The sequence below is a fragment of the Gorilla gorilla genome, chromosome 23 (genome assembly GCF_029281585.2).
Source record: "Gorilla gorilla gorilla isolate KB3781 chromosome 23, NHGRI_mGorGor1-v2.1_pri, whole genome shotgun sequence".
NCBI classification, from domain to species: Eukaryota; Metazoa; Chordata; class Mammalia; order Primates; family Hominidae; genus Gorilla; species Gorilla gorilla.
In genome coordinates, this window is record NC_086018.1 from 26,795,466 (window position 1) to 26,821,038 (window position 25,573).

Below are 25,573 nucleotides of genomic sequence, written 5' to 3' on the forward strand. Positions count from 1 at the left end.
TCAAAATAAGCCCAATTTGACTCACTTTACAGATGAAGAAACACACTTCAAGAAGGTAAGAGTTAGCCAAGCGAGGTGGCTCATGCCTGTAATACCAGCACTTTGGGAGGCCGTGGTAGGTGGATCACTTCAGGCCAGGAGTTAGAGACAAGCCTGGGCAACATAGCAAGACCCCATCTCAAGTTCTTTTTTTTTTTTTTTAAGATAGTCTCGCTCTGTTGCCCAGGCTGTAGTGCAATGGCATGATCTAAGCGTACTGCAGCATCCCAGGTTCAAGTGATTCTCCTGCCTCAGTCTCCCGAGTAGCTGGGATTATAGGCACCCACCACCACGCCTAGCTAATTTTTGTATTTTTAGTAGAGATGGGATTTCTCCATGTTGCACAGGCTGGTCTCGAACTCCCGGTCTCAAGCCATCCGCTTGCCTCAGCCTCCCAAAGTGCTGGGATTACGGGTGTTAGCCACTGTGCCCGGCCATGTCTCGATATTTTTTTTAATGTAAAAAAGAAAATTAGAAAAACAAAAGTAAGAGTATTTAAACCCATCTATCTGCAAAGCCTGTGCTCTTACAGGGCTGAACTCACCAAGATTAAGTACCAGCCAATGGGGTTAAGCAATTCATAACGAGAAGTGCCATTTACCAGGGCCTGTGCCATGCCATGGAGAGGTAAGATTTGTTAGGAGTCCCTATGTCCAAAGCCCGTGCATACAGCCTCAGTGGGTCTAGGGAGGGATCATTTCCAGGTGTGGTAACTAAAGAAGAAGGGAAGAGGAGGAATAGAATCCAGACAAGCAAAGAGAAACTATGTCAGGTGTCCCCCAAACCACCCCGAGTTATGATGATTTGCCAGGAGATCTCACAGGACTCAGTATATGGTTCTACTCATGGCTATAACTTTTTTTTTTTTTTTTTTTTTGAGACACAGTCTCGCTCTGTCGCCCAGGCTGGAGTGCAGTGGCACGATCTCGGCTCACTGCAAGCTCTGCCTCCTGGGTTCACGCCATTCTCCTGCCTCAGCCTCCTGAGTAGCTGGGGCTACAGGCACCCGCCACCATGCCCGCTAATTTTTTGTATTTTTAGTAGAGACAGGGTTTCACCATGTTAGCCAGGATGGTCTCGATCTCCTGACCTCATGATCCGCCCACCTCGGCCTCCCAAAGTGCTGGGATTACAGGCATGAGCCACCATGCCCAGCCTCATGGCCATAACTTATTATAGCAAAAGGATAAAAATGAAATCAACACAAGGAAAAGTCTCCTGGCACACAGTCTGATACAAATCAGATGCAAGCTTCCAAGGGTCTTCTTCCAGTGGAGTCACGTCAGACGCCCATAATTCCCCTAGCAACAAGTTGTGACAACACGTGAAAATGTTGTCTGTAAGGAAGCATAGATAGACTCAATACCAAGGGGTTGGCCGGGCACGGTGGCTCACACCTGTAATCCCAGCCCTTTAGGAGGCCGAGGAGGGCAGATCACTTGAGGTGATAACTTCTGACAACCCCACCCCTCATGGATCATTGCCATGAACAGTTTGGTATCATGTGTTTCTTTCAGAGGGGATAAAGCTTAGTACTCTGCTATTATTTACCTGACTTGCTTGCTAAGATTGTTTCTTTTTTTCAGATGGAGTCTTGCTCTGTCACCCAGGCTGCAGTACAGTGGCACGAACTCAGCTCACTGCAACTTCTGTCTCCTGGGTTCAAGTGGTTCTCCTGCCTCAGTCTCCTAAGAAGCTGGGACTACAGGCGTGCGCCACCACGCCCAACTAATTTTTGTATTTTTTTGGTACAGACAGGGCTTCACTATGTTGGCCAGGCTGGTCTTATACTCCTGACCTAAAGTGATCTGCCCACCTCAGCCTCCCAAAGTGCTGGGATTACAGGCATGAGCCACCGTGCCTGGCCGCTAAGGTTGTTTCTTAAGTTCTACCAGTTAATAACTATTATGTAGGCAAATTACTCACTCGCCTCCCCACTGGCCCCGGCTTTTTTTTTTTTTGAGACAAGCTCTTGCTCTGTCATTCAAGCTGGAGTGCAGTGGTGCAGTCACAGCTCACTGCAGCCTCAACCTCCCTGGATAGTCATAATGGAGTTTCCTGCTGGATGGTATTAAGTGATTTTTATTTGCTTTTGTATACTTTTATCAGCCCCACCACTAACTTTCTAAGAAGCTGTGTTCATTTTATAACCAGAAAACATTGTTTTAAAAAAAGGTAGGGGGGAACAGTGGAGATTAACCACCAAGGAAAAAGGAGTCATGAAAGGATTGTCTGGGTGTCTGTACGTCTCTGACCCACCAACCCTATGAGATGTGCGCTGGAAGTAACCTCAAAGAGGCAGGGTTGGACAATCACTAAGAAAAAGATGGGTCCAGGCGCAGTGGCTCATACCTGTAATCCCAGCACTTTGGAAGGCCAAGGCAGGTGGATTACTTGAGGTCAGGAGTTCAAGACCAGCCTGGCCAATATGGCAAAACCCTGTCTCTATTAAACATACAAAAATTTGACCGGGTACGGTGGCTTACGCCTGTAATCCCAGCACTTAAAGAGGCTGAGGCAGGTGGATCACTTGAGGTCAGAAGTTTGAGACCAGCCTGGGCAATATGGTGAAACCCCATCTCTACTAAAAAGACAAAAAATTAGCCAGCTGTGGTGGCACATGTCTGTAATCCCAGCTACTCAGGAGGCTGAGGCAGAAGAATCACTTGAACCTGGGAAGCGGAGGTTGCAGTGAGCTGAGATCGTGCCATTGCACTCCAGCCTGGGCAACAAGAGCAAAACTCCGTCTCAAACAAAAACAAAAACAAAAATTAGCCAGGCATGGCGGTGTGCACCTGCAGTCCCAGCTACTCAGTAGGCTGAGGCAGGAGAATTGCTTCAGCTTGGGAGGCGGAGGTTGCAGTGAGCACCACTGCAGTCCAGCGTGGGTGACACAGTGAGACTTTGTCTCAAAAAAAGAAAAAAGAAAAAAAAAATAAGAGGAGGGGCTCTTAGGGGCCACTGTCAAATTATGTAGCTGCTCTCCCCAGGGTAATGGAGGGGACAACTAACTACAATCCTCTGACTTATGCTTCTGGGGTCTTAAGCTCCAAGGTCTCAGACACACTGTAGTGAGGCTTTCAAATTGATTCCCCATAGCCCTTTCTTCCACAGAATTCAATGAGATGAGCAGACCCTACAAGTTTAGGGCAGGATCTAGGGTCTCAGATCTGGGGTTGGGCACTGGCTAGTTCACATATAGCTGAGGGAATTGGGGACCATAACTTGCCTCAATTTTCTTATCTGTAAAATGGGGGTAGGAAAATCATCCAATTCACAGAGTTGTGAGGAATACTTAATCTGAGTAAAGAGCACTTGAAAATAGAAAGCACCTAATAAATTATTAATTATAGTACATTGCCTGATAAGGGGTATAACTTAGTATAGAATTATGAATTATGGCCGGGTGCAGTGGCGGACGCCTGTAATCCCAGCACTTTAGGAGGCCAAGGCGGTCAGATCACCTGAAGTCAGGAGTTCGAGACTAGCCTGGCCAACATGGTGAAACCCCATCTCTACTAAAAATATAAAAATTAGAAAGGCGTGGTGGCAGGCACCTGTAGTCCCAGCTACTCAGGAGGCTGAGGCAGGAGAATCGCTTGAACCCCAGAGGCGGAGGTTGCAGTGAGCAGAGATCGAGCCACTGCACTCCAGCCTAGGTGACAGAGTGAGACTCCATCTCAAAAAAAAAAATTTTTTTTGAATTAAAGAATGAAAAGAATGGTTGTGTGTGCCTCCCCTCCCAGGAGCTCAGGGCTGGGGCCTGCCAAAGGTGTCTCTACACCACACCCCATGCTCCCTCTCTTCTCTCTCTCTCTGGCTCTCTGGCTTTCACTCTCATTCTCTCTCCCTCCTCTCTCCTTCCTTCCCTCTCTCCTTCTCTTTCTGCCATGTGATTAAAAAAAGAATGAAAGAATGAATTTGGATAGATATTCAAGAAATATAATTAGGTAGAAAAGCAAATTTCAGAATAATATGGAGTATGACTTATTTTTATTTATTTTTTATTTTTATTATTTTTTTGAGACGGAATCTCACTCTTCTTGCTCAGGCTGGAGTGCAGTGACACGATCTCGGCTCACTGCAACCTCTGCCTCCCAGGTTCCAGCGAGTCTCCTGCCTCAGCCTCCCGAGGAGCTGGGATTATAGTTGCCCACCACCACACCTGGCTGATTTTTGTATTTTTAGTAGACACAGGGTTTCACCATGTTGGCCAGGATGGTCGCGAACTCCTGACCTCAGGTGATCCATCCACCTTGACTTCCCAAAGTGCTAGGATTACAGGCATGAGCCACCACGCCCGGCCATGACTCTCTTTTTATAAATATATATTTATGGCCGGGCGCGGTGGCTCACTCCTGTAACCCCAGCACTTTGGGAGGCCGAGGTGGGCGGATCACAAGGTCAGGAGATCAAGACCATCCTGGCTAATATGGTGAAACCCCATCTCTACTAAAAAAAAATACAAAAAATTAGCTAGGTGTGGTGGCGGGCGCCTGTAGTCCCAGCTACTCGGGAGGCTGAGGCAGGAGAATGGCGCGAACACGGGAGGCGGAGCCCACAGTGAGCCGAGATCGCGCCACTGCACTCCAGCCTGGGTGACAGAGCGAGACTCCGTCTCAAAAAAAAAAAAAAAAAAAAAAAATATATATATATATATACACGTATTTATTTTATATGTAGGATCATCTGGAAGTATCGTTTTTGTTTTTTTGAGACAGAGCTTTGCCCTCTCACCCAGGCTGAAGTACAGTGGCATGATCATGGTGTCCTGCAACCTTGAACTACTGGGCTCAAGCAATCCGCCTGTCTCAGCCTCAGTAGTAGCTAGGACAACAGGCATGCACCATCATGCCTGGCTAATTTTTTAGGTTTTATTTTTTTTAGAGACTGGGTCTTGCTATATTGCCCAGACTTGTCTTGAACTTCTGGCTTCAAGCCACATCAGCCTCCCAAAGTGCTGGGATTTCAGATGTGAGCCACCACACCCAGCCTGGAAAAATATTTTTTACTTTTTTTTTCCTCCTAAACCCCAGAGTCAACAAGACTATTTGGTAGTCAAGGCTGGAAAAAAGGATATTTTTTAAGGTAAGGAATGAGGTGGCCATTTGTAGAAATTGCCCAGGAGAGTATCTTTTATATCCAGTTAAGCAGGATTTTACTTTAAGAATGCAAAATTGAATTGTAAATGGCATTAAGAAAACTGAAACCTAATCCATTATCTTGGCAAAGGGGTTTCATTAGTTTTCTCTTGGATCATCACAATGGCAACAGAGTTAGAGAGGAATGGGGAGAATCTGGAAGCATTTTGCAAGTAAAGTCCATAGAACTTGCTAACTGACTAGATATGGGTGTGAACAAAAGAGAGGCATTCACGGTGATGCCTTGGTTTTTGGTCAGAAAGAGAAAAGTACCTTCTGATAGAGGAAACTTGCTTGATACTGGGAGGTGAAGCCAGCTGAGCTTCTGAGTCCAGTGAGGACTTGGAGAACTTTTGTGTCTAGCCAAAGGATTGTAAATGCACCAATCAGTGCTCTGTGTCTAGCTAAAAGATTGTAAATGCACCAATCAGCACTCTGTAAAAATGCTCCAATTAGCACTCTGTAAAATGGACCAATCAGCGCTCAGTAAAATGGACCAATCAGCACTCTGTAAAATGGACCAATCAGCAGGATGTGGGCAAGACCAAATAAGGGAATAAAAGCTGGCCACTTGAGACAGCAGTGCCAACCTGTTCGGGTTCGCTTTCACACTATAGAAGGTTTGTTCTTTCACTGTTCACAGTAAATCTTGGTGCTGCCCACTCTGGGTTTGCACTGCCTTTATGAGCCATAACACCCACCGCGAGGATCTGTGGCTTCATTCCTGAAGTCAGCGAGATCACAAACGCACCTGGCAGAACAAACAACTCCGGACAGGCCACCTTTAAGAGCTGTAACACTCACTGTGAAGGTCTGCAGGTTCTCTCCTGAAGTCAGCGAGACCACGCACCCACCAGAAGGAAGAAACTCCGGACACATTTGAACATCTGAAGGAACGAACTGCAGACGCACCATCTTTAAGAGCTGTAACACTCACCGCGAAGGTCCATGGCTTCGTTCTTGAAGTTGGCAAGACCAAGAACCAACCAGAAAGAATAAATTCCAGACACAATACTGTTAGACTTCAGTGTCCTCCTGTTAAACATAAAAATTTCACAGAGCGTTATAAAACAAGGCTATTCTGACCTTATGGATCACGACAAAAACAAGTTCACTTAATCCTGTCCAAACACAGGCAAAAGCATAAACATTGTCCAAACCACAAAATTGCTAAATATCACTCTACCCTAACTGATACGAAGGACTGTTGCTGCTTTACCAATTACAGGTTGAGCTTTCCTTCATTCCTCACACCTTATAGAAAAGATTGGTTAAGATACCCAATCACAGCCGGCAGATCACTTGAAGTCAGGAGTTTGAGGCCAGCCTGGCCAACATGGTGAAACCCCATCTCTACTAAAAATACAAAAATTAGCCAGGCAAGGTGGCACCCACCTGTAATCCTAGCTACTCAGGAGACTGAGGCACGAGAATTGCTTGAACCTGGGAGGGAGAGGCTGCCGTGAGCCAAGATAGCACCACTGCACTCCAGTCTGGGCAACAGAGTGAGACTCTTGTCTCAAAAAAAAAAAAAAGAAAAAAAAAAAGGAGACCCAATCACAAATTTATCCCCACTTCCTGACAGGATTAATTCCAGAGCAAAGCTGTTTTCTTTCTTTTCTTTTTCCTTTCCTTTTCTTTCTCTTGCCGTTTCGCCCAGGCTGGAGTGCAATGGCACGATCTGGAATCTCAGCTCACTACAACCTCTGCCTCCCTGGCTCCCGGACTCAAGCGATTCTCCTGCCTCAGCCTTCTGAGTAGCCGAGACTACAGGCGCCCACCACCATGCCTGGCTAATTTTTGTATTTTTAGTAGAGACAGGGTTTTGCCATATTGACAAGGCTGGTCTTGAACTCCTGACCTTGTGATCCCACTGCCTCGGACTCCCAAAGTGCTGGGATTACAGGTGTGAGCCACTGCACCTGGCCGAAAAGTTCTTTTTTTTTTTGGAGAGGGAGTCTCGCTGTGTCTGCCTTGCTGGAGTGCAGTGGCGTGATCTCCGCTCACTGCAAGCTCCGCCTGCCAGGTTCACGCCATTCTCCTGCCTCAGCCTCCCAAGTAGCTGGGACTACAGGCACCCGCCACCACGTCCGGCTAATTTTTTGTATTTATTTATTTGTTTGTTTATTTATTTATTTTGTGAGACGGAGTCTCGCTCCGTTGCCCAGGCTGGAGTGCAGTGATATGATCTCGGCTCACTGCAAGCTCCACCTGCCGGGTTCACGCCATTCTCATGCCTCAGCATCCCGAGTAGCTGGGACTACAGGCGCCCACCACCACACCCAGCTAATTTTTTGTATTTTTAGTAGAGACGGGGTTTCACCGTATTAGCCAGGATGGTCTCGATCTCCTGACCTCGTGATCCGCCCACCTCGGCCTCCCAAAGTGCTGGGATTACAGACATGAGCCACCGCACCCGGCCTTTTTTGTATTTTTAGTAGAGACGGGGTTTCACCGTGTTAGCCAGGATGGTCTCGCTCTCCTGACCTCGTGATCCACCTGCCTTGGCCTCCCAAAGTGCTGGGATTACAGGCGTGAGCCACTGCGCCCAGCCAAAAGCTGTTTTTTAAAACCTTCCCTCAAATCGTCTAACACAACCCTAAATCCTATAAAAAGCCTTTGTAACACCTCCTAAGGGAGAAATTTCCTCACTGGAATGAGTGGATAAACCTTTCTTTGTTCAATTATGTACAGGTGTGTGCTTTGGCTGAAGAGCATTGACATTGGCATAAGCAGTTTCGATTGGATGGTGGTGCTGTTGTGAGATGGAAAAAACAGGGCATAATCAGTGATTGGGGGTTGACCATCTGCCAAGCCCAGGCAGGAGATGCTGCCTCTGAATGCCCCAAAGAGGCTGGAAGGCTTGCCAGTACCTGTCACAAGTGCTCTGAGGCTTTTGTGTTTGTTTAAGTCCTGGGTTTACTTTTTTTTTTTTTGAGACAAGGTCTTGCTCTGTCACTCAGACTGGAGTGCAGTGGTGTAATTATAGCCCACTGTAACCTCAAACTCCTGGGCTCAAGCAATCCTCTCACCTCAGCCTCCCCAGTAGCTAGGACTACAGACATGCACTACCACGGTGGGCTAATTGTTATTTTTTTGTTGTTGAGATAGGGTTGAGCTAGACCTAGGATGGACTCCTGGCCTCAAGCGATTCTCCCACCTCCCACCTCCGACCTCCCAAAGTGATGAGATCTCAGGCGTGAGCCACCTTGCCGCGCAACTGAGGTGTTTTTTTGTTTTGTTTTGTTTCTTGAGACGTAGTCTCGCTCTGCCACCCAGGCTGGAGTGCAGTGGCACGATCTCGGCTCACTGCAACCTCCGCCTCCCGGGTTCAAGCGATTCTCCTGCCTCAGCCTCCCGAGTACATGGGATTACAGGCGCGCACCACCACACCTGGCTAATTTTTTATATTTTTGGTAGAGATGGGATATCACCATGTAGGCCAGGCTGGTCTTGAACTCCTGACCTCAAGTGATTCGCCCACCTCGGCCTCCCAAAGTGATAAGATTACAGGCGTGAGCCACCGCCCCCAGCCAGCAACTGAGGTTTTTACTTATCTTCCATGCTGTCCTAAAGCACCACCAACTTCATTTGTAGTAAAATTGTTACATTTTTACTAATAGAGTCACATATTAATAACTGATAATGAGCGTGTATTGTATGTCAGGCACTGCTTTAAGGGCTCTAGATTGTTTTTGTTTTGAGACAGGGTCTCCCAGGCTCAAGAGATCCTCCCGCCTCCACCTTCCAAATTGCTGGGATTACACGAGTGAGCCACCGCCCTGCCCTGGCTCTAGATGTTTAAATTCATGTACTCCGCACATCAACTCTATGATTATATGTACTATTATTATCTCATTTTACTACTGTGGAAACTGAGATACGAAACTTGCGGAGTGAGGATTTGAACCTAGGTCATACTCTTGGCCAGCCAGAGACACCCTAAGCCCCAGCAAAGAGGTCGAGAGGCAGCCATTTTGCTTGTAGTCCGGAAGGACTGCAAATCCCGGCATCCCTCGCGGCAGCGGCCCTCTACACACAACAAATCCCGGCATGCCCCCGAGTGGCCTGAGGTGGAGGGTTCTAGAAGGCGTGACGTGGGGTCGAGAGCGGGATCGGAGGCTGGCGGGTTTCGGCAGTAGCTGTGGCTGCGGCTGCCGGACCCGGGGACGCGGGCGGCCGAGGCCGCCGTCGCAGCCTCCTCGTCTCGCCGGCTATGGCTGCGCTCGGCCGGCCCTTCAGCGGCCTCCCTCTGAGCGGCGGCTCGGACTTCCTGCAGCCGCCGCAGCCGGCCTTCCCCGGCCGGGCCTTCCCGCCGGGGGCTGACGGCGCCGAGTTGGCCCCGCGGCCGGGACCTCGCGCAGTCCCTAGCAGTCCCGCCGGGAGTGCGGCGCGCGGACGGTGAGGAGCCCGTCGGGCGCAGGGCGGGCGGGCAGGCTGGGCGCCCCTCGCGGCGGGCGCGGGCAGGGGCGCGGGCTCCGCGCCGGGGCTTTTTGACTCTCCCTCCCCACGGCCCTCCGCGGGAGCTTCGCAGCCCAGTTTACAGATGAAGAAACTGATCCCCGGAGACGTTAACTGTAAGTCGCCGGGGGTCGCATAGCCCAGGAGTCCGGTCCGAACCTCGGCCCGACTGCGGCCCCGAGAAGTGAGACTTTTCCAGTTGGAACCTGGGCGACTCGGTCTGGGTGCCCCCTCGGCGCGGCCGCTGTTAGTGACAACTTTCAGTGTCTCATCTGCAAAGTATGCCAAGCATGGGACAGAAATGGGTCCTCTTAGTGAGATTATGTAAATAAAGTGCTTAACACAGCGCCTGCCCCGAGGACGTTTCCCTGGTTTGGTCTTCCCTAATCTGTCTTCCATTACGTTGACAAAAGGACAAGTTGAGATTTCACTGTCCAGTTCTGTTGGGGCAATCCACCGTTACCCGACTGACCTGTGATTTGTACCCATCCCACTAGGCTCAGAAAGGGACGTTTGGTATGTGGGGATGAGCAAGATTATTGGAGCAAGAAAGAGGATACTGAAACCACAAGCTCAAGTACATTTCTCAATTGACTGGTTTTTGTTTGTTTCAACAGTGTTTCTGTTCACTGTAAAAAGAAACACAAGCGAGAGGAGGAGGAGGATGATGAGTAAGTTTTCAGTGGTTGTTTATTCACTCTGTGGTCACCGTTAGTTGAACCCCTGTTATAGTCTAAATTACTTAAGTGAAAAGGTGAAACATTAGATGAGTGTCTCTGGAAAGAGACACAGAAATTAGTGACATTGGTTGTCTTTTAGAGAAAGTAACAGTGGCAGGCAGACAGGTCAGAGGGAAACTTTTCGCTCTGTAACAAGTTGTAATATTTGGATTTTGAGCCATGTTAATATTACATCCTCAAAGTAAAATAATTTAAAGGATACATATTGAAAAGTTTTGTTTTTGTTTTTGTTTTTTTGAGACGGAGTCTCCCTCTGTCGCCCAGGCTGGAGTGCAGTGGCGCTATGTGGGCTCACTGCAATCTCCGCCTCCCGGGTTCATGCCATTCTCCTGCCTCAGCCTCCCGAGTAGCTGGGACTACAGGCGCCCGCCACCACGCCTGGCTATTTTTTTTTTTTTTTTTTTTTTTTTTTTTAGTAGAGACGGGGTTTCCCCGTGTTAGCCAGGATGGTATCAACCTTCTGACTTCGTGATCCGCCTGCCTCGGCCTCCCAAAGTGCTGAGATTACAGGCCTGAGCCGCCCTGGCCTGAAAAGTCTTTTTTTTTTTTTTTTTTTAAAGTCAGGGGCTCTGTCACCCAAGCTGGAGTGCAGTTGTGTGATCACAGCTCACTGCGGCCTCAAACTCCTTGGGCTCAAATGATCCCTCAGCTTCAGCCTCCTGAACAGCTGAGACTACAGACTTGTGCCACCAGGCTCAGCTAATTTTTTAAAAAATTTTTTGTAGAGATGGTGTCTCACTATGTTGCCCAGTCTGGTCATGAACTTCTGGCCTCAAGCAGTCCTCCCAACTCTGGGATTACAGGTGTGAACCGTCCCACCAGGCTGTATTACAAAATCTTCTACTCCACACCCCTAGTTTTCCCCACCAGAGACAACCCCCTTACCTGTTTTCATTGTCTCCTTTAGAAGATAATCTAAAAATTTACCAAGTTCACAAGTCTTTTTCTTTTTCTTTCTTTTTTTCTTTTTTGAGACAAGGCCTCATTCTGTCAGGCTGGAGTGCAGTGGCTGTGTTTTTACATTTGTAGGAAGATATGGTTCACACTGTGCAACACATTGATCTTTTCATTTTACTCTTCTGTAGCTTGTTGCGTATCAACACATAGAGAGAGGTTTACGTAATTTCTCTTTCAATAGTTGAATGGAGGCCAGGCGTGGTGGCTCACACCTGTAATCCCAGCACTTTGGGAGGCTGAGAAGGGCAGATCAGGAGGTCAGGAGTTTGAGACCAGCCTGGCCAGCATAGTGAAACCCCGTCTCTATTAAAATACAAAAATTAGCCATGGGTAGGGGTGCGCGACTGTAATGCCAGCTACTCAGGAGGCTGAGGCAGGAGAATCACTTGAACCCGGGAGGTGGAGGTTGCAGTGAGCCAAGATTGCGCCGTTGCACTCCAGCCTGGGCAGTAGAGTGAGACTCCGTCTCAAAAAACAAAAAAAAATAGTTGTGTGGAATTCTATCGTAGGACTTGGTATAGATAATTGACCAATTTCCTATTGATGCATTTCTAAGTTATTTCTAATCTTTTGCTATTACAATCTATCCTGACCATTCTTTTGAAGTTCTTTGTATATGTTTGGAAGTATATGAATGATTTCCTTGATGTGGAATTGCTGGGTCTTAAAGTGTGTGCATTTTAAATTTTGAACATGAGTTTTTGCCAATTTATATGCTCATTAACATCCTCTGAACACAAGTGTGTTTTTAAACTTTGGGATTGCTGCCCAACTAATAGATGAAAAATTATATCTCATAAACAGTCTAATAGAAAAAGAAGTAAGGCCGGGCGCGGTGGCTCACACCTGTAATCCCAGCACTTTGGGAAGCCGAGGCAGGTGGATCGCAAGGTCAGGAGTTCAAGACCAGCCTGACCAATATGATGAAACGCCGTCTCTGCTAAAAATACAAAAATTAGCCAGGTGCGGTGGCAGGTGTCTGTAATCCCAGCTACTCGGGAGACTGAGGCAGGAGAATCGCTTGAACCTGGGTGGCAGAGGTTGCAGTGAGCCGAGATCATCCTACTGCACTCCAGCCTGGGTGACAAAGTGAGACTCTGTCTCAAAAAAAAGAAAAGTAAAAAGGTTTCTCAAAGATAATATCCATGAACAACCAAATAAAAAAGCGTTCAACCTCATTAGTCTTTAGGGAAATGTGTATTAAAGCCACAATGAGATGCCACTCTACTGCCAGTTGTTGGGATGCATGTGAAGCACCAGGAACTCTTAAATATGGGTAGGAGTGTAAATTGGGACCATTAGGATCATTAGGCATCCACATTAAAGTCCTGATTTCGCATCCGGTGTGGTGCCTCATGCCTGTAATCCCAGCACTTGGGGAGGCCAGGGTGGGTGGATTGCTTGAGCCCAGGAGTTCCAGACCAGCCTCGCCAAAATGGTGAAACCCTGTCTCTACTACATACAAAGAAATAGCTGGTGTGGTGGTGCGCCCCTGTGATCCCAGCCACTCCAGAGGCTGAGGCACGAGGAGAAGGCAGAGGTTACAGTGAGCCAAGATTGTGCCACTGCACTCCATCCTAGGTGACAGAGCAAGACTAGATTACCATTTTGGGATGCTGGCAGTATTGTATATCTTTTCTTTTTTTTTTTTTCCCCGGAGTTTTGCTCTGTTGCTCAGGCTGGGGTGCAGTAGTGCAGGCTCAGCTCACTGCCACCTCTGTCTCAGGTTCAAGCGATTCTCCTGCCTCATCCTCCCAAGTAGCTGGGATTACAGGCGCGTGCCACCACGCCCAGCTAATTTTTTTTTTTTTTTTTTTTTGAGACGGAGTTTCGCTCTTCTTGCCCAGGCTGGAGCGCAGTGGTGCAGTCTCAGCTCAGCACAACCTCTCCCTCCCAGCTTCAAGCAGTTCTCCTGCCTCAGCCTCCTGAATAGCTGGGATTACAGGCATGTGCCTCCATGCTTGGCTAATTTTGCATTTTTAGTAGAGATGGGGTTTCTGCATTTTGGTTAGGCTGGTCTGGAACTTCTGACCTCAGATGATCCTCTCGCCTTGGCCTCCCAAAGTGCTGGGATTACAGGCGTGAGCCACCGCACCCAACCAATTTTTTGTATTTTTAATAGAGAAAGGGTTGTGCCATGTTGGCCAGACTGGTGTAAAACTCGTGACCTCAAGTAATCTGCCCGCCTTGGCCTTCCAAAGTGCTGGGATTACAGGCGTGAGCTACTGTGCCTGGCCAGTATACTGTAGCTTTTTTTTTTTTTTTTTGAGACGGCATCTTGCTCTGTTGTCCAGGCTGGAGTGCAGTGGCGCAATCTCGGCTCCCTCGGCACAACCTCTGCCTCCCGGGTTCAAGTGATTCTCCTGCCTCAGCCTCCCATGTAGCTGGGACTACAGGCGTGTGATAATTTTTTGTATCTTTGGTACAGACGGGGTTTCACCATGTTAGCCAGGATGGTCTCAATCTCCTGACCTTGTGATTTCGCTCGCCCGCTGGCCCTGGCCTTCCAAGGTGCTGGAATTACAGTCGTGAGCCACTGTGCCTGGCCTATTCTGTATCTTAAATTATATTGTCATCATTATTTGTTTTGTAATTATTTGTTAAGCTGTATGTTTGATGTAATTTTATGTTTGTAGAATTTTATAGTTAAAAAGGTTAAAGAAGTTTAGATTGCTGATTTAATTTATATTTGTTAATTATAAGTGATACTGGACATCTTTTGTTTTCTTTTTTTTTTTTTTTTTTGAGATGGACTCTTGCTCTGCCACCAGGCTGGAGTGCAGTGGCACCATCTTGACTCACTTTAACCTCCACCTCCTGGGCTCAAGCGATTCTCCTGCCTCAGCCTCGCAAGTTGCTGGGACCACAGGCTTGCACCTCCAGGCCCAGCTAATTTTTATATTTTTAGTAGAGACGGGGTTTCACCATGTTGGTCAGGATGGTCTCGATTCCTTGACCTCATGATCCACCCGCCTCAGCCTCCCAAAGTTCTGGGATTACAGGGGTGAGCCACTGCTCCTGGCTGTTTATGCAAATTTTCTATTGGCTTATTGATCTTTTTCTTATAGGAATTTTTTTTTTTTTTTTTTTTTTGAGATGTATCCTCGCTCTGTTGCCCAGGTTGCAGTACAGTAGCACGATCAGGGTTCACCGCAACCTCTGCTTCCTGGGTTCAAGCAATTCTCTCAGCCTCCCGAGTAGCTGGGATTACAGGTGCGTGCCACCACGCCCGGCAAATTTTTTGCATTGTTAGTAAAGGCAGGGTTTCACCCTGTTAGCCAGGATAGTCTCTATCTCCTGACCTTGTGATCCGCCCGCCTCGGCCTCCCAAAGTGCTGGGATTATAGTCGTGAGCCACCACATCCTGCCAGGAAATCTTTATTAAGGAATGTTTTCTTCAAATTTATCCTTTGTCTTTTAACTTTGTGTATGATTCTTTTTGCCATTGGACACTTCGGATTTTCTAAACTTGTTGATACATAGATTCATAAAACATTAAATTTGAAAGTTCCCTTAATTTAAAAATCACTAGGTCGGGTGCGGTGGCTCATGCCTGTAATCCTAGCACTTTGGGAGGCCGAGGCAGGCAGATCATCTCAGATCAGTATTTTGAGACCAGCCTGGCCAACATGGTGAAACCTCTTCTCTCTTAAAAATACAAAAGTCAGCCGGGCGTGGTGGTGCGCGCCTGTAGTCCCAGCTACTCGGGAGGCTGAGGCGGGAGAATTGCTTGAACCCGGGAGGCGGAGGTTGCAGTGAGGCCCACTGAACAGAAAATATTTATGTTCTTTATTGCCTTAGGATTACTGTGGATAACACAGGAACCTTTTTGCTTTTATCTTTTGCGTTTCTCTCTTAAGATGTTATTATAGATGCTAAAATAAATAAATAAAAAGTTTAAAGTATAGAAACTATTGGCTTAAAAGTTAACCATCTTTAATTTACAAATGGAGAAGTTGAGGCCTTGGGAGGCAGTGGGATGAGACATTTGGATGTCTAATGCCCAGAAGCGTGCTATCATATTATCTTTGGGACTTAATTATCAGTGATCTCTATTTAGAAAGTGGACCTACAGGCATGAAATAACTTAGTCTAAATCATGTTGTTGGAGGTCAGAGCACAGAACCCAGGTGTTAAACTTATTTGCATTTTATAGTGGAATTATTAGATGTGTGGGGAAATTACCTGTTCCCTTTAGATTTATTTTGCTTTTTGGGGATGTGGACTCCCACTCTGTTGCTCAGACTGGTCTCAAACACTGGGCTCAAGTGATCTCCTTCCTCAGCCTCCCAAGTAGCTGGAACTGTAGGCACACACCACGACACTCGCCTTATTCTGCTTTTTCTTAGCTGTTTTTTGTAAGTATAACTATTTTCTGCTTTTCAAAATATCACATACTTTATTTATATATTTATTTATTTATTTATTTATTTTTGAGACAGAGCCTTGGTCTGTCGCCCAGGCTGGAGTGCAGTGACGCAGTCTTGGCTCACTGCAACCTCCCCCCTCCTGGGTTCAAGCGATTCTCCTGCCTTGGCCTTCCTAGTAGCTGGGATTAAAGGTGCGTGCCACCGCGCCCAGCTATTTTTTTTTGTATTTTTAGTGGAGACGGGGTTTCACCATGTTGGCCAGGCTCATCTCAAACTCTTGCCCTCAAGTGATCCACCTGCCTCGGCCTCACAAAGTGCTGGGATTACAGGCATGAACTACCGTGTCCGGCCTAAAATATCCCATATTTTAAAGCTATTGAAATGTGACAGAAATATTAGATGTAGCTGAACATTCTTAATGCTTTCTTAGGAGTTAAAACTAATTATAAACCAAACATTTTGTTTAATAGTTGACTGCATTAAAAAAATCTAGGTTTGAGAGATCTGTTACTTGTCAGATTTTATATTGCCAGAGACTTTAATGTTGGTTTTCACAGTCTTAACATGGAATAGAAATTTCTTTTTGTAAAATACATGCCTCTTCTTTGGCCCTCAGTTTAAAGAATCAGAGGCTGTGGTAGCCATTAATGATTTTTTTTGGTTATAAAGCTGTATTCTGGCCTTGAGACTGTACTTGCTGATGCCCAAGCAATAAAGTACTTTTGGTCTACGTACATAATAGAACAGGGCCGATTGACTATTCAGCTTGCTTCAGACAGCTTTCAGCTAAACACTGGGTATATCGTAGTGCTTGCAAATACTACTTGGTGGTAAGCACTTGAACAGTTGAACCTCCCTAAGAAGGTACAGGGAGTTAGTAAAAATGGCATGGAGATATGATTCAGGAGCTCTGGTGTCTGGTCCTCAAGATACAACTCACTACTTTACTGTGACACTTTGGAGAAGCCAGGTTAGTTTTTCTAGGTCCTAGTTTCCAAATCAAAAAAAAAATGGATTTGATGAATTCTAAAGTTTCTATGAAATACAAATTTGTTTAGGATGTGAAGACATTATGTTGCAAAGTGGGAGAAAATTGGACCCCACTATTGGTTGGACACTGATAGAGCCTCTGACATTTTGAAGGGGACCAAGAAATTAATGCTGTCACCCACACCTGTAATATTAATACTTTGAACAAACCTCATGAGACATGTTTTTGCCCTAAGGGAATATAGAATGGCTGCCAGACCATCTTCCTATATGTTTGATGGAGCAGTAACAGTATGACAAAATATGATGCTGAATTGCTGACTTTTGGTTTCTTTTTTTCATTCATTCATTCATTCATTCATTCATTCATTCATTCATTCATTCATGGTTTGAATTAGCGTCTCACTATGTTGCCCAAGCTGGTCTTGAACTCTGGGCTCAAGTGATCTTCCCACCTCAGCCACTCCAAGTGCTGGTATTACAGGTGTGAGCCACCACACCTAGCCAACTTTTGGTTTCTTTACTTCCCACTTGACCTTTCCGGAACCAAATAAGCAGGAATGACTTTAAGGTCCCACACTGAACACTTACTGTCTGAACAGGCAGAATCTTGCAGGTGCATCTTTATTTGGCAAAGAGCAGTAGAAGAAAACAGTTTAGTGTGGCTATGAGAATAGCAGGAAAAATACGCAGTATTTTCCATCTTGTTACTACACACTTGTCAAAAAAGCTAGTTTTTTAAATACAAAAATTTGATTGGAGATAGGAATGATAAACATTTCATTTATATTAGTTGGGATTTTCATTGAATTTTTTTTCTTTTTTTCAGTTATCCAGTAAGAAAGAAAAGGATAACTGAAGCAGAGCTCTGTGCTGGTCCTAATGACTGGATTCTTTGTGCACATCAGGATGTAGAGGGGCATGGAGTAAATCCCAGCGTTAGTGGCCTTTCCGTACCTGGGATATTAGATGTTATTTGTGAAGAAATGGATCAGACAACTGGAGAACCACAGTGTGAAGTTGCCCGAAGGAAGCTTCAGGAGATTGAGGACAGGTAAATGGGCAGTGTATATAGCTGGTTTTTTGCTGTTCTCTTGTAATAACTCTGCTCATATAAGCTAGTTCTGTTTATCATTTGGTGATACCTTGATCCTTAGCCTCTCAGAAAGACTAAGAGAATTCAAAGTGTATTTGTTTTTGTTTTTTTGTTTTGTTTTGTTTTTTAGACGGAGTTTTGCTCTTGTTACCTAGGCGGGAGTGCAGTGGCGCCATCTTGGCTCAATGCAACCTCCACCTCCCGGGTTCAAGTGATTCTCCTGCCCCAGCTTCCCAAGTAGCTGGGATTACAGGCATGCGCCACCACGCCTGGCTAATTTTGTATTTTTAATAGAGATGGGGTTTCTCCATTTTGGTCAGGCTGGTCTGGAACTCATGACCTCAGGTGATCCCCCTGTCTCGGCCTCCCAAAGTGTTGGGATTACAGGCGTGAGCCACTCCACCCAGCCCCCCCATTTTTTTTTTTTTTTTTTAATTGATACAGGGTCTTGCTTTGTCACCCAGGTTGGAGTGCAGTGGCTCACTGCAGTCTTAACCTTTCAGGCTCAACCCATCTGCCCCCCTCAGCCTCCCAAGTAGCTGGGACTGCAGGCATGCGCCACCACCCCTGGCTAATCTTCGTATCTTTTGTAGAGACGGGATTTCGCCATGTTGCCCAAGCTGGTCACGCATTCCTGGGCTTGAGCAAGCCGCCTGCCTCGGCATCCCAAAGTGCTGGGATTACAGGCGTGAGCTACTGTGCCGGGCCAGTATACTGAGCCTTTTTTTTTTTTTTGAAACAGTGTCGCTCTGTCACCCAGGCTGGAGTACAATGGCGTGATCTCGGCGCTCACTGCAACCTCCGCCTCCCAGGTTCAAGCAATTCACTTGCCTCAGCCTCCTGAGTAGCTGGGATTACAAGTGTTTGCCACCACACCTGGCCAAATTTTTTTTTGTATTTTTATTTTTATTTTTGGAGACAGAGTCTCGCTCTGTTGCTCAGGCTGGAGTGCAGTGGTGCGATCTCAGCTCATTGCAATCTCCACCTCCCGGGTTCAAGTGATTCTCCTGCCTCAATCTCCTGAGTAGCTGGGATTGCAGGTGCCTGCCATCACACCTGGCTAATTTTTGTATTTTTAGTAAAGATGGGGTTTCACCATGTTGGCCAGACTGGTCTCGAACTCCGGACCTTGTGATCCGCCTGCCTCCGCCTCCCAAAGGGCTGGGATTACAGGCATGAGCCATTGCACCCGGCCTTTTTTTGTATATTTAGCAGAGACAGGGTTTTGTGATGTTGGCCAGGCTGGTCTCGAACTCCTGGCCTCAGGTGATCTGCCTATCTCGGCCTCCTCAAGTACTGGGATTACAGGTGTGAGCCACCACGCCAGGCCCCGAAGTATGTGCTTTTAAAGTGAATTCTTCTCATAGAACTACTGAGCGTTTTCACTTACTGCCTCTGAATATTAATTTTGGTTTATGTGATAATTCTCTGAAAAATATTATTCAGATTTGATTATATGTAAAACTTTTTTGTTAAATGAAATGTTGAACAACCCTCTGAGTATAGTTTTTTTTGTTTTGAGACGGAGTCTTGCTCTGTTGCCCAGGCTGGTGTGCAATGGCATGATCTTGGTTCACTGCAACCTCCGCCTCCCGGGTTCAAGTGATTCTCCTGCCTCAGCCTCCTGAGTAGCTGGATTACAGGCATGTGTCACCACACCTGACAAATTTTTGTATTTTTAGTAGAGATGGGGTTTCACCATGTTGGCCAGGCTCTTCTCGAACTCCTAACCTCAGGTGATCTGCCTGCCTCGGCCTCCCAAAGTGCTGGGATTATAGGTGTGAGCCACCACACCCGGCCTGAGTATACCTTTTATACTCAGGTATAGCCTCATTTTTTGCTTGGTCTATTGCTGTATTACTTACTGCTTTTATCCTTTTTTATTTTTAAAATTTTGTCCAAATACTAGAATATATAATAGCTTGACTAAATATTTTTTCTTTCTTCTGCTGCCTTAATTGATTTAGGATAATTGATGAAGATGAAGAAGTTGAAGCTGACAGAAATGTTAACCATCTCCCCAGTCTTGTCCTTTCTGATACCATGAAAACAGGTTTGAAGAGGGAATTTGATGAAGTTTTTACAAAGAAAATGATTGAGTCTATGTAAGTTTTGGTACCTGATTTCTATTTAATTATGATCTTGGAGGGAAGACCCAATGTCTAGACTCTGCCCACCCTGTCCTCATTAGCTCTTTTTATCTCCTGATCACCAGGCAATTGGAGATTGGCTTTTTCCTAGTTCATTAGGGGTGAGCAAAGTGCTTTACAAGCAGGAGTTTGAAGTATGGGGAAGTGGCTGCCTTGCCTACTTACTCTTTGGTTCCTTTGAAGACCTGAAATGGACTGCAGTCTGCTATTTGGAAATGGGATGACTGGCAAGAGAGCCCACTCTCAAGTTCCTGTGATACAGGAACCACATTTTAAAGGCTCTTGTTTACCTGGCTTTCTAAGTGACCCAGGAACAACATTGCGGCCTAGGAAAAAAATAAAGTGGCCCAACAGTGAAAGCAGTTGCTGCAAAGACTGCAAAACAAAGCTCATATTCTTGGCTCATAGCATAGTCCTTCCAGGCCTTTAGCAGAACTGTTTTGCTCTTAATCTAAACACAGTTTATGAGCTCAGTTATCTGGTTTCCTAGATCATCAGAGTAGAAGCAGAAACAGCAAATGAGAGCAGAACAAACAAAACTCCTAACAGGGAGCTGTGACTACACTGTGAGGACAAGAGAGGAAACTGCAAAGCAAACACAATAACCTAAAAAGTAAAGTGGCCTGGGGCCCCTGAGTAATGATTAGCCCAGCTCTGTAATCCTGTAGTCCGTGAAGCCTCCGTGATCTCAAATTGTCATTCACTATGTAAAATAGTAAGGAAGTTAGTTATAAAGTGCCTAGGAAAGACTTTAGATAGAGTTGGCACTCAATAAGGGCAAGTTTCAGGTATCTGAAAAAGCCTCTTAGGACACCAGTCAGTGAGGGCAGATAGATGAGGCATTATTACCTTTGGATACAGTGGAGATGATTTGTGCTAGAAGTTCAGCTGCTATTTGGTCTTTGATCACAGAGGTTTTGCATTAGGGTCCTATCTTGAGCTTATAATTAAGTACCCAGCCCTAAGGGTGGGTAAATAGCCAGAAGTAAGCTGGTCACGTTCCCCTCCAGCCTAAAATATAGCACTTTCTGCTTTTGGTAGTTTTCCAGAAGCTAGCCTTTGAGGGTATCTTGTTTTGTTGTTGTTGTTGTTGTTGTTGTTGTTGTTGTTGTTGTTGTTGTTGTTTTTGAGATGGAGTCTCGCTCTGTTGCCCAGGCTGGAGTGCAGTGGCCCAATCTTGGCTCACTGCAAGCTCTGCCTCCCGGGTTCACACCATTCTCCTGCTCAGCCTCCCGAGTAGCTGGTACTACAGGCGCCTGCCACCTCGCCCGGCTAATTTTTTGTATTTTTAGTAGAGTTGGGGTTTCACCGTGTTAGCCAGGATGGTCTCGATCTCCTGACCTTGTGATCCACCCTCTTCAGCCTCCCAAAGTGCTGGGATTACAGGCGTGAGCCACCACGCCCAGCCAAGGGTATCTCATTATTTTATGTTTTATTTTTGCTTCGTCTTTGGGCCCATACACCATCCCTGCCACAGTGTGTGTGTAACATAGTCATTTTGCCTTAACCATGAAGCTTGTTTTGTTTTGTTTTGTTTTGTTTTGTGTTTTGAGACAGGGTCTCACTCTGTCACCCAGGCTGGAGTGTAGTGGCATGATCACAGCTCACCACAGCCTTGACCTCCCAGGCTCAGGTGATCCTCCCACCTCAGCCTCCCGAGTAGCTGGGACTACAGGCACCTGCTACCACACCCAGCTAATTTTTGTATTTTTTGTAGAGACGGGGTTCACCACATTGCCCGGGCTGGTTGCAAACTCCTGGGCTCAAACCATCTGCCTGGCTTGGCCTCCCAAAGTGCTAGGATTACAGGCATGAGCCACCGTGCCTGGCCCATAAAGCATTATACTTTGTACCTGTACTAAAAGGCATCTGAGATACTTTCAGCATGTTTGTCCAGTGTTTCCTTTTCATTTATAATGATTTAGTATGAGCTAGCTGCCTACATGTAATATTAACCACTACTTAAAAAAATTTCCAACAATCAAGGGCTCTGTGTTTTCATATTGGATTTTTAAATACTTCCAATCACAGCATCATTACAACCACTTGATTTGGTTAAATATACATGTTGAAGTGTGCAGTGTTATGTATTTGAGGGGCCTTTCTAAAGATCAGTTGGAGCCAGGCATGGTGGTATGTGCCTGTAGTCCTAATTACTGGGAAGGCTGAAGTGGGTAGATTGCTTGACCCCAGGAGTTAAAGGCTGCAGTGAGCTATGACTGTGCCACTGTACTCCACCGTGGACAACACAGCAAGACCCCATCTCTTAAAAAAAAAAAAAAAAAAAAGAAAGATCAGTTTGTGTGTTCTGAATCTCCTGTTTTGCTATCATCAGTCCTTAAGATACTAGGTAATGTTGGCTTTTCAACCTACAACTTTTGTTTTCATGTCCTAAAATTTTTTGATAAAAGTCTGTATTTTATGTCTTAGGAGCCGTCCTTCCATGGAGCTTGTTCTCTGGAAACCCCTCCCTGAACTCCTTTCTGATAAGCCAAAGCCATCCTCTAATACTAAGAACTATACAGGAGAGAGCCAAGCTAAGCATGCAGCTGCTGGCACTGCCTTCCCTCAGAGAACTGAACTGTTTTTGGAACCTCGGCAAACAGGGATATCTCTTTATAATAGTTTGGAGACAGCTACTAGCACAGAAGAAGAGATGGAACTCTAGAAACCAGTTTCTACACTAAAGTTGTCAGATGTTAGAAGAATCCTGTGTTCAGTTATGAGACTCTTTGCATAGTATAGGGACTTGAAAGTTTTATGAGACGGGTGTAATAATATCTCCACCTGTGATTTGGGGGTGGGACTCTTTATTTTGGGTAGCCATTTATTGACTCCAACTTTTTGCCAAGGAAGTTTGTCTCAAGGGAAAAGCAGTTTTCTGTGGGGCTTATTAAAGGAATGTTGGTTTACATTCTCTTCAAAGACAAGTATAGAAGCTGTATGTGTAAGGGTGGCTTAAATCATGTCACATTGTCTAAACTATTCAGACACTTGGAGAATATTCTCCTTGAATTAAAAAAGATGATTAAGAAGGATGCTCCTACAACTGTATCCTGACAGTTAAGTCACAGCTTAGTGTGTAGATATGAGCTGTTTACAGTGGTGACTATATATAATTGGGGAGAAGAAGGGAAGAGAGCAGTAGCTTAAGCCTGTGTTGCTAAGAAATTTAATTTCTTAGCAACTTGTAATTTAGTTATCAATTCAATATAGCTCTGTTGATTAAATAGCCGATAGTATTGTGGCTCTCCTCTTTGACTATGAAAATATAGAGAAAGTTTTTCTTTTAAGGCTTTTTTGCCTTGTGCCACTGTTGCTCCTTGGTTTCCCTTGCGTAATTGATAAGCCCAGTTATTCAGTAATGTTTACAAATTAATTGACTTTGAATGATAGTTAAAAGATTATGAGGTAACCCATCTGCAATTTGCCTGTGGGAGAAGCATCCTTTAGTTCATCTTAAGGAAGTGCTTTGTCAGCTAAACCCAGCATTGATAACTTTAGTAATTTTTTTAAAAAGTTATACTTGTATTAGCAAGTTGTTTTTTTTTTTTCCCCACCGCAACCTCCATCTCCTGGGTTCAAGCAATTCTCCTGCCTCACCCTCCCGAGTAGCTGGGATTACAGGTGCCCACCTCCACGCCCAGCTAATTTTTGTATTTTTAATAGAGACTGGTTTTGCCATGTTGGCCAGGCTGGTCTCAAACTCCTGACCTCAGGTGATCTGCCCACCCCAGCCTCCCAAAATGCTGGGATTACAGGCGTGAGCCACAGCACGCAGCCAGCAAGTTGTTTTTAAATGTTAATATAGAAAACAGCGAATGATTAGCTGAAAATATATGAGCAGGTGACATTGAGGTTTACTGAAATAGCCAATTTGACTGGTGCTTAGACTATTGTGCAGTAAACCTAAAAGGTAGTGGAGAATTGCTTCCTGCTAGCAGGAAGCCTTCATCTTCTTGAGTACCCAAACCAGGCTTCAGGTGTCCTTTGAGGATAGCCAGGTTTGAAATTTTTAGTTTCTCAGGAAGAGCTCTTCTATGTGGCAGGGGCTGATAGGGCAAAATAAAATGACAATTTCTTTATTGCTACAGAGTATCCTCTATAAGTTATTAAATGAGTGTAATGGTATAATGCCCTTCCATCACACAACAGGACACCACCCCAGTTTTGTTTTCTGGGTTTCTTCCCCCTTTGTAGGAATCAGATACCTTTTGTAGAAAAAAATGGCTTATGCCACGTAAAGGTGAATTTTTAGAAATCACCTTCTAGGCGTTTTTGGAACCCTTACTGAAATCCCTCCTCTTGTTACAGATGGCGTAGAAGTCACAAGTCTGTTAATTGGACTGTTGCTTCTTTGCCTGTTCCTGCTTTCTCTTTCTGTCTGGATAGTCAGGAAAAGATTTAATGTTTAATATTTAAACAAAATAATGTCTATACAGTAAAATTATTCAAACTTCAAACCAGTATTGAAAGCAGTTGGAAACCAGCTAATAGTTTCTTAATCTCAGATTTCGAGATGAATGTAAACTGTATTCTTTTGAAATGTGCAAGTGTTTGATTCATGCCATTTGATAAACTTCTGCCTTGTAGTCATTGTTTGATGGGACCAACTTGTAAAGTATGAGCCTTAAATAAATCTCCATGCTAAAAAATGTGTTCTAGTGCAGCACAAAAACATGAAGTGACTGCCCGGAGGTAGAGTTAGTGTTTAGGTGGAAAGGGAGATGACAGCTTTCCAAAGAAGGACCTAAAACACACCAAGATTGTCTTCTACAGGAATTGCTGGGCAGGTCTCCGACTAAAGGTCTTATGATGAAAAGGAAGAAACAAGCCCCCAACACAAGGCTCTGATACTACTGGTAAATGTAGGAGAGAATTAAGATTCTGTTAATTAAAATCCAAACAGAGCTTATTTCAGTAGTCAAGTTACCTGACTTGATAATTATTTCTGCAGGATAATTGATGTTTTATGTTCTTTTTTGGACTTTATCTTCTTGCATATGTTTCTACAAAAATTGTTTTCTTCATCCTTGTGGTGCTTATTCATCTGAGCCGTCTCCACAGTCCCAATGCCTCTGCTTTTTGTTTTACTTTTGTAGCATAAGGTTTTTGCTTTTGCTTTGCCTTAAGAGTTCCTAGGGAGTTACCAGGGCTTTTCGTTTTGTGTAGCTTTTGCAGCATGGATCAAACATTGGCTTACTGTGCTAATGTGTGAAGAGAAAAAATTCTCTAAAGCAGGTGAGCTTTAATGAACAAATGTGTATTTTATCTGAGTTTGAGTAGGGTGCGTTGTGGTTTTTGTTTTTTGGGGTTTTTTTTTTTTTGTAATTATATGAAGAAAGTCCAGTTCTCATAAATATTGATCACTTAAAAAACTTTTTCTTGAAAAGGTACACATGTAAAATTTAGGAAAATAACTAAAGTAGGGGCTGGAACCATAAGAAGAATGTTTACCAGCACGTTCATTTATTATTTTGGATTTGGAACTTGGCTTTGTTTTTCAATAGTGACAAGAATGGTTCAGTTCTAGGAATGTTCTGGAAGATGCTGTTAATTTTACTTTAAAATGAGAATCTGGTGTTTCTGTATTTTATCGTTTTCAATAAAACTTCTTAAGTGTTTTGGA

The 25,573-nt window shown here is 45.1% G+C and overlaps 1 protein-coding gene across 3 annotated transcripts; it reads left to right on the forward strand.

Moving 5' to 3' along the window:
* Nucleotides 1–9,146: 9,146 nt before the first annotated feature.
* Nucleotides 9,147–25,573, forward strand: CCDC117 (coiled-coil domain containing 117). Of its 3 annotated transcripts, none has more exons than XM_004063225.4 (5): nt 9,147–9,581; nt 10,259–10,312; nt 17,528–17,752; nt 19,762–19,899; nt 22,375–25,573. In XM_004063225.4, the coding sequence occupies exons 1-5, from the start codon at nt 9,397–9,399 to the stop codon at nt 22,610–22,612; spliced, it is 840 nt and encodes a 279-aa protein (XP_004063273.1). In that variant the 5' UTR covers nt 9,147–9,396; the 3' UTR covers nt 22,613–25,573. The 3 variants fall into 3 exon arrangements, with proteins under 3 accessions (XP_004063273.1, XP_018874050.1, XP_063561069.1); XM_019018505.4 differs by lacking the exon at nt 22,375–25,573 and adding an exon at nt 20,435–21,925 and having other exon boundaries at nt 9,215–9,581; XM_063704999.1 differs by lacking the exon at nt 9,147–9,581 and adding an exon at nt 9,612–9,757.

Excerpts from the sequence above, each read along its gene's own strand:
- CCDC117 (XM_004063225.4), top strand. The coding sequence starts at position 9,397 with ATGGCTGCGCTCGGCCGGCCCTTCAGCGGCCTCCCTCTGAGCGGCGGC. Across the intron at positions 9,582-10,258 it reads GGGAGTGCGGCGCGCGGACG|TGTTTCTGTTCACTGTAAAA; the intron begins GTGAGGAGCCCG and ends TTGTTTCAACAG. Across the intron at positions 17,753-19,761 it reads CTTCAGGAGATTGAGGACAG|GATAATTGATGAAGATGAAG; the intron begins GTAAATGGGCAG and ends TAATTGATTTAG.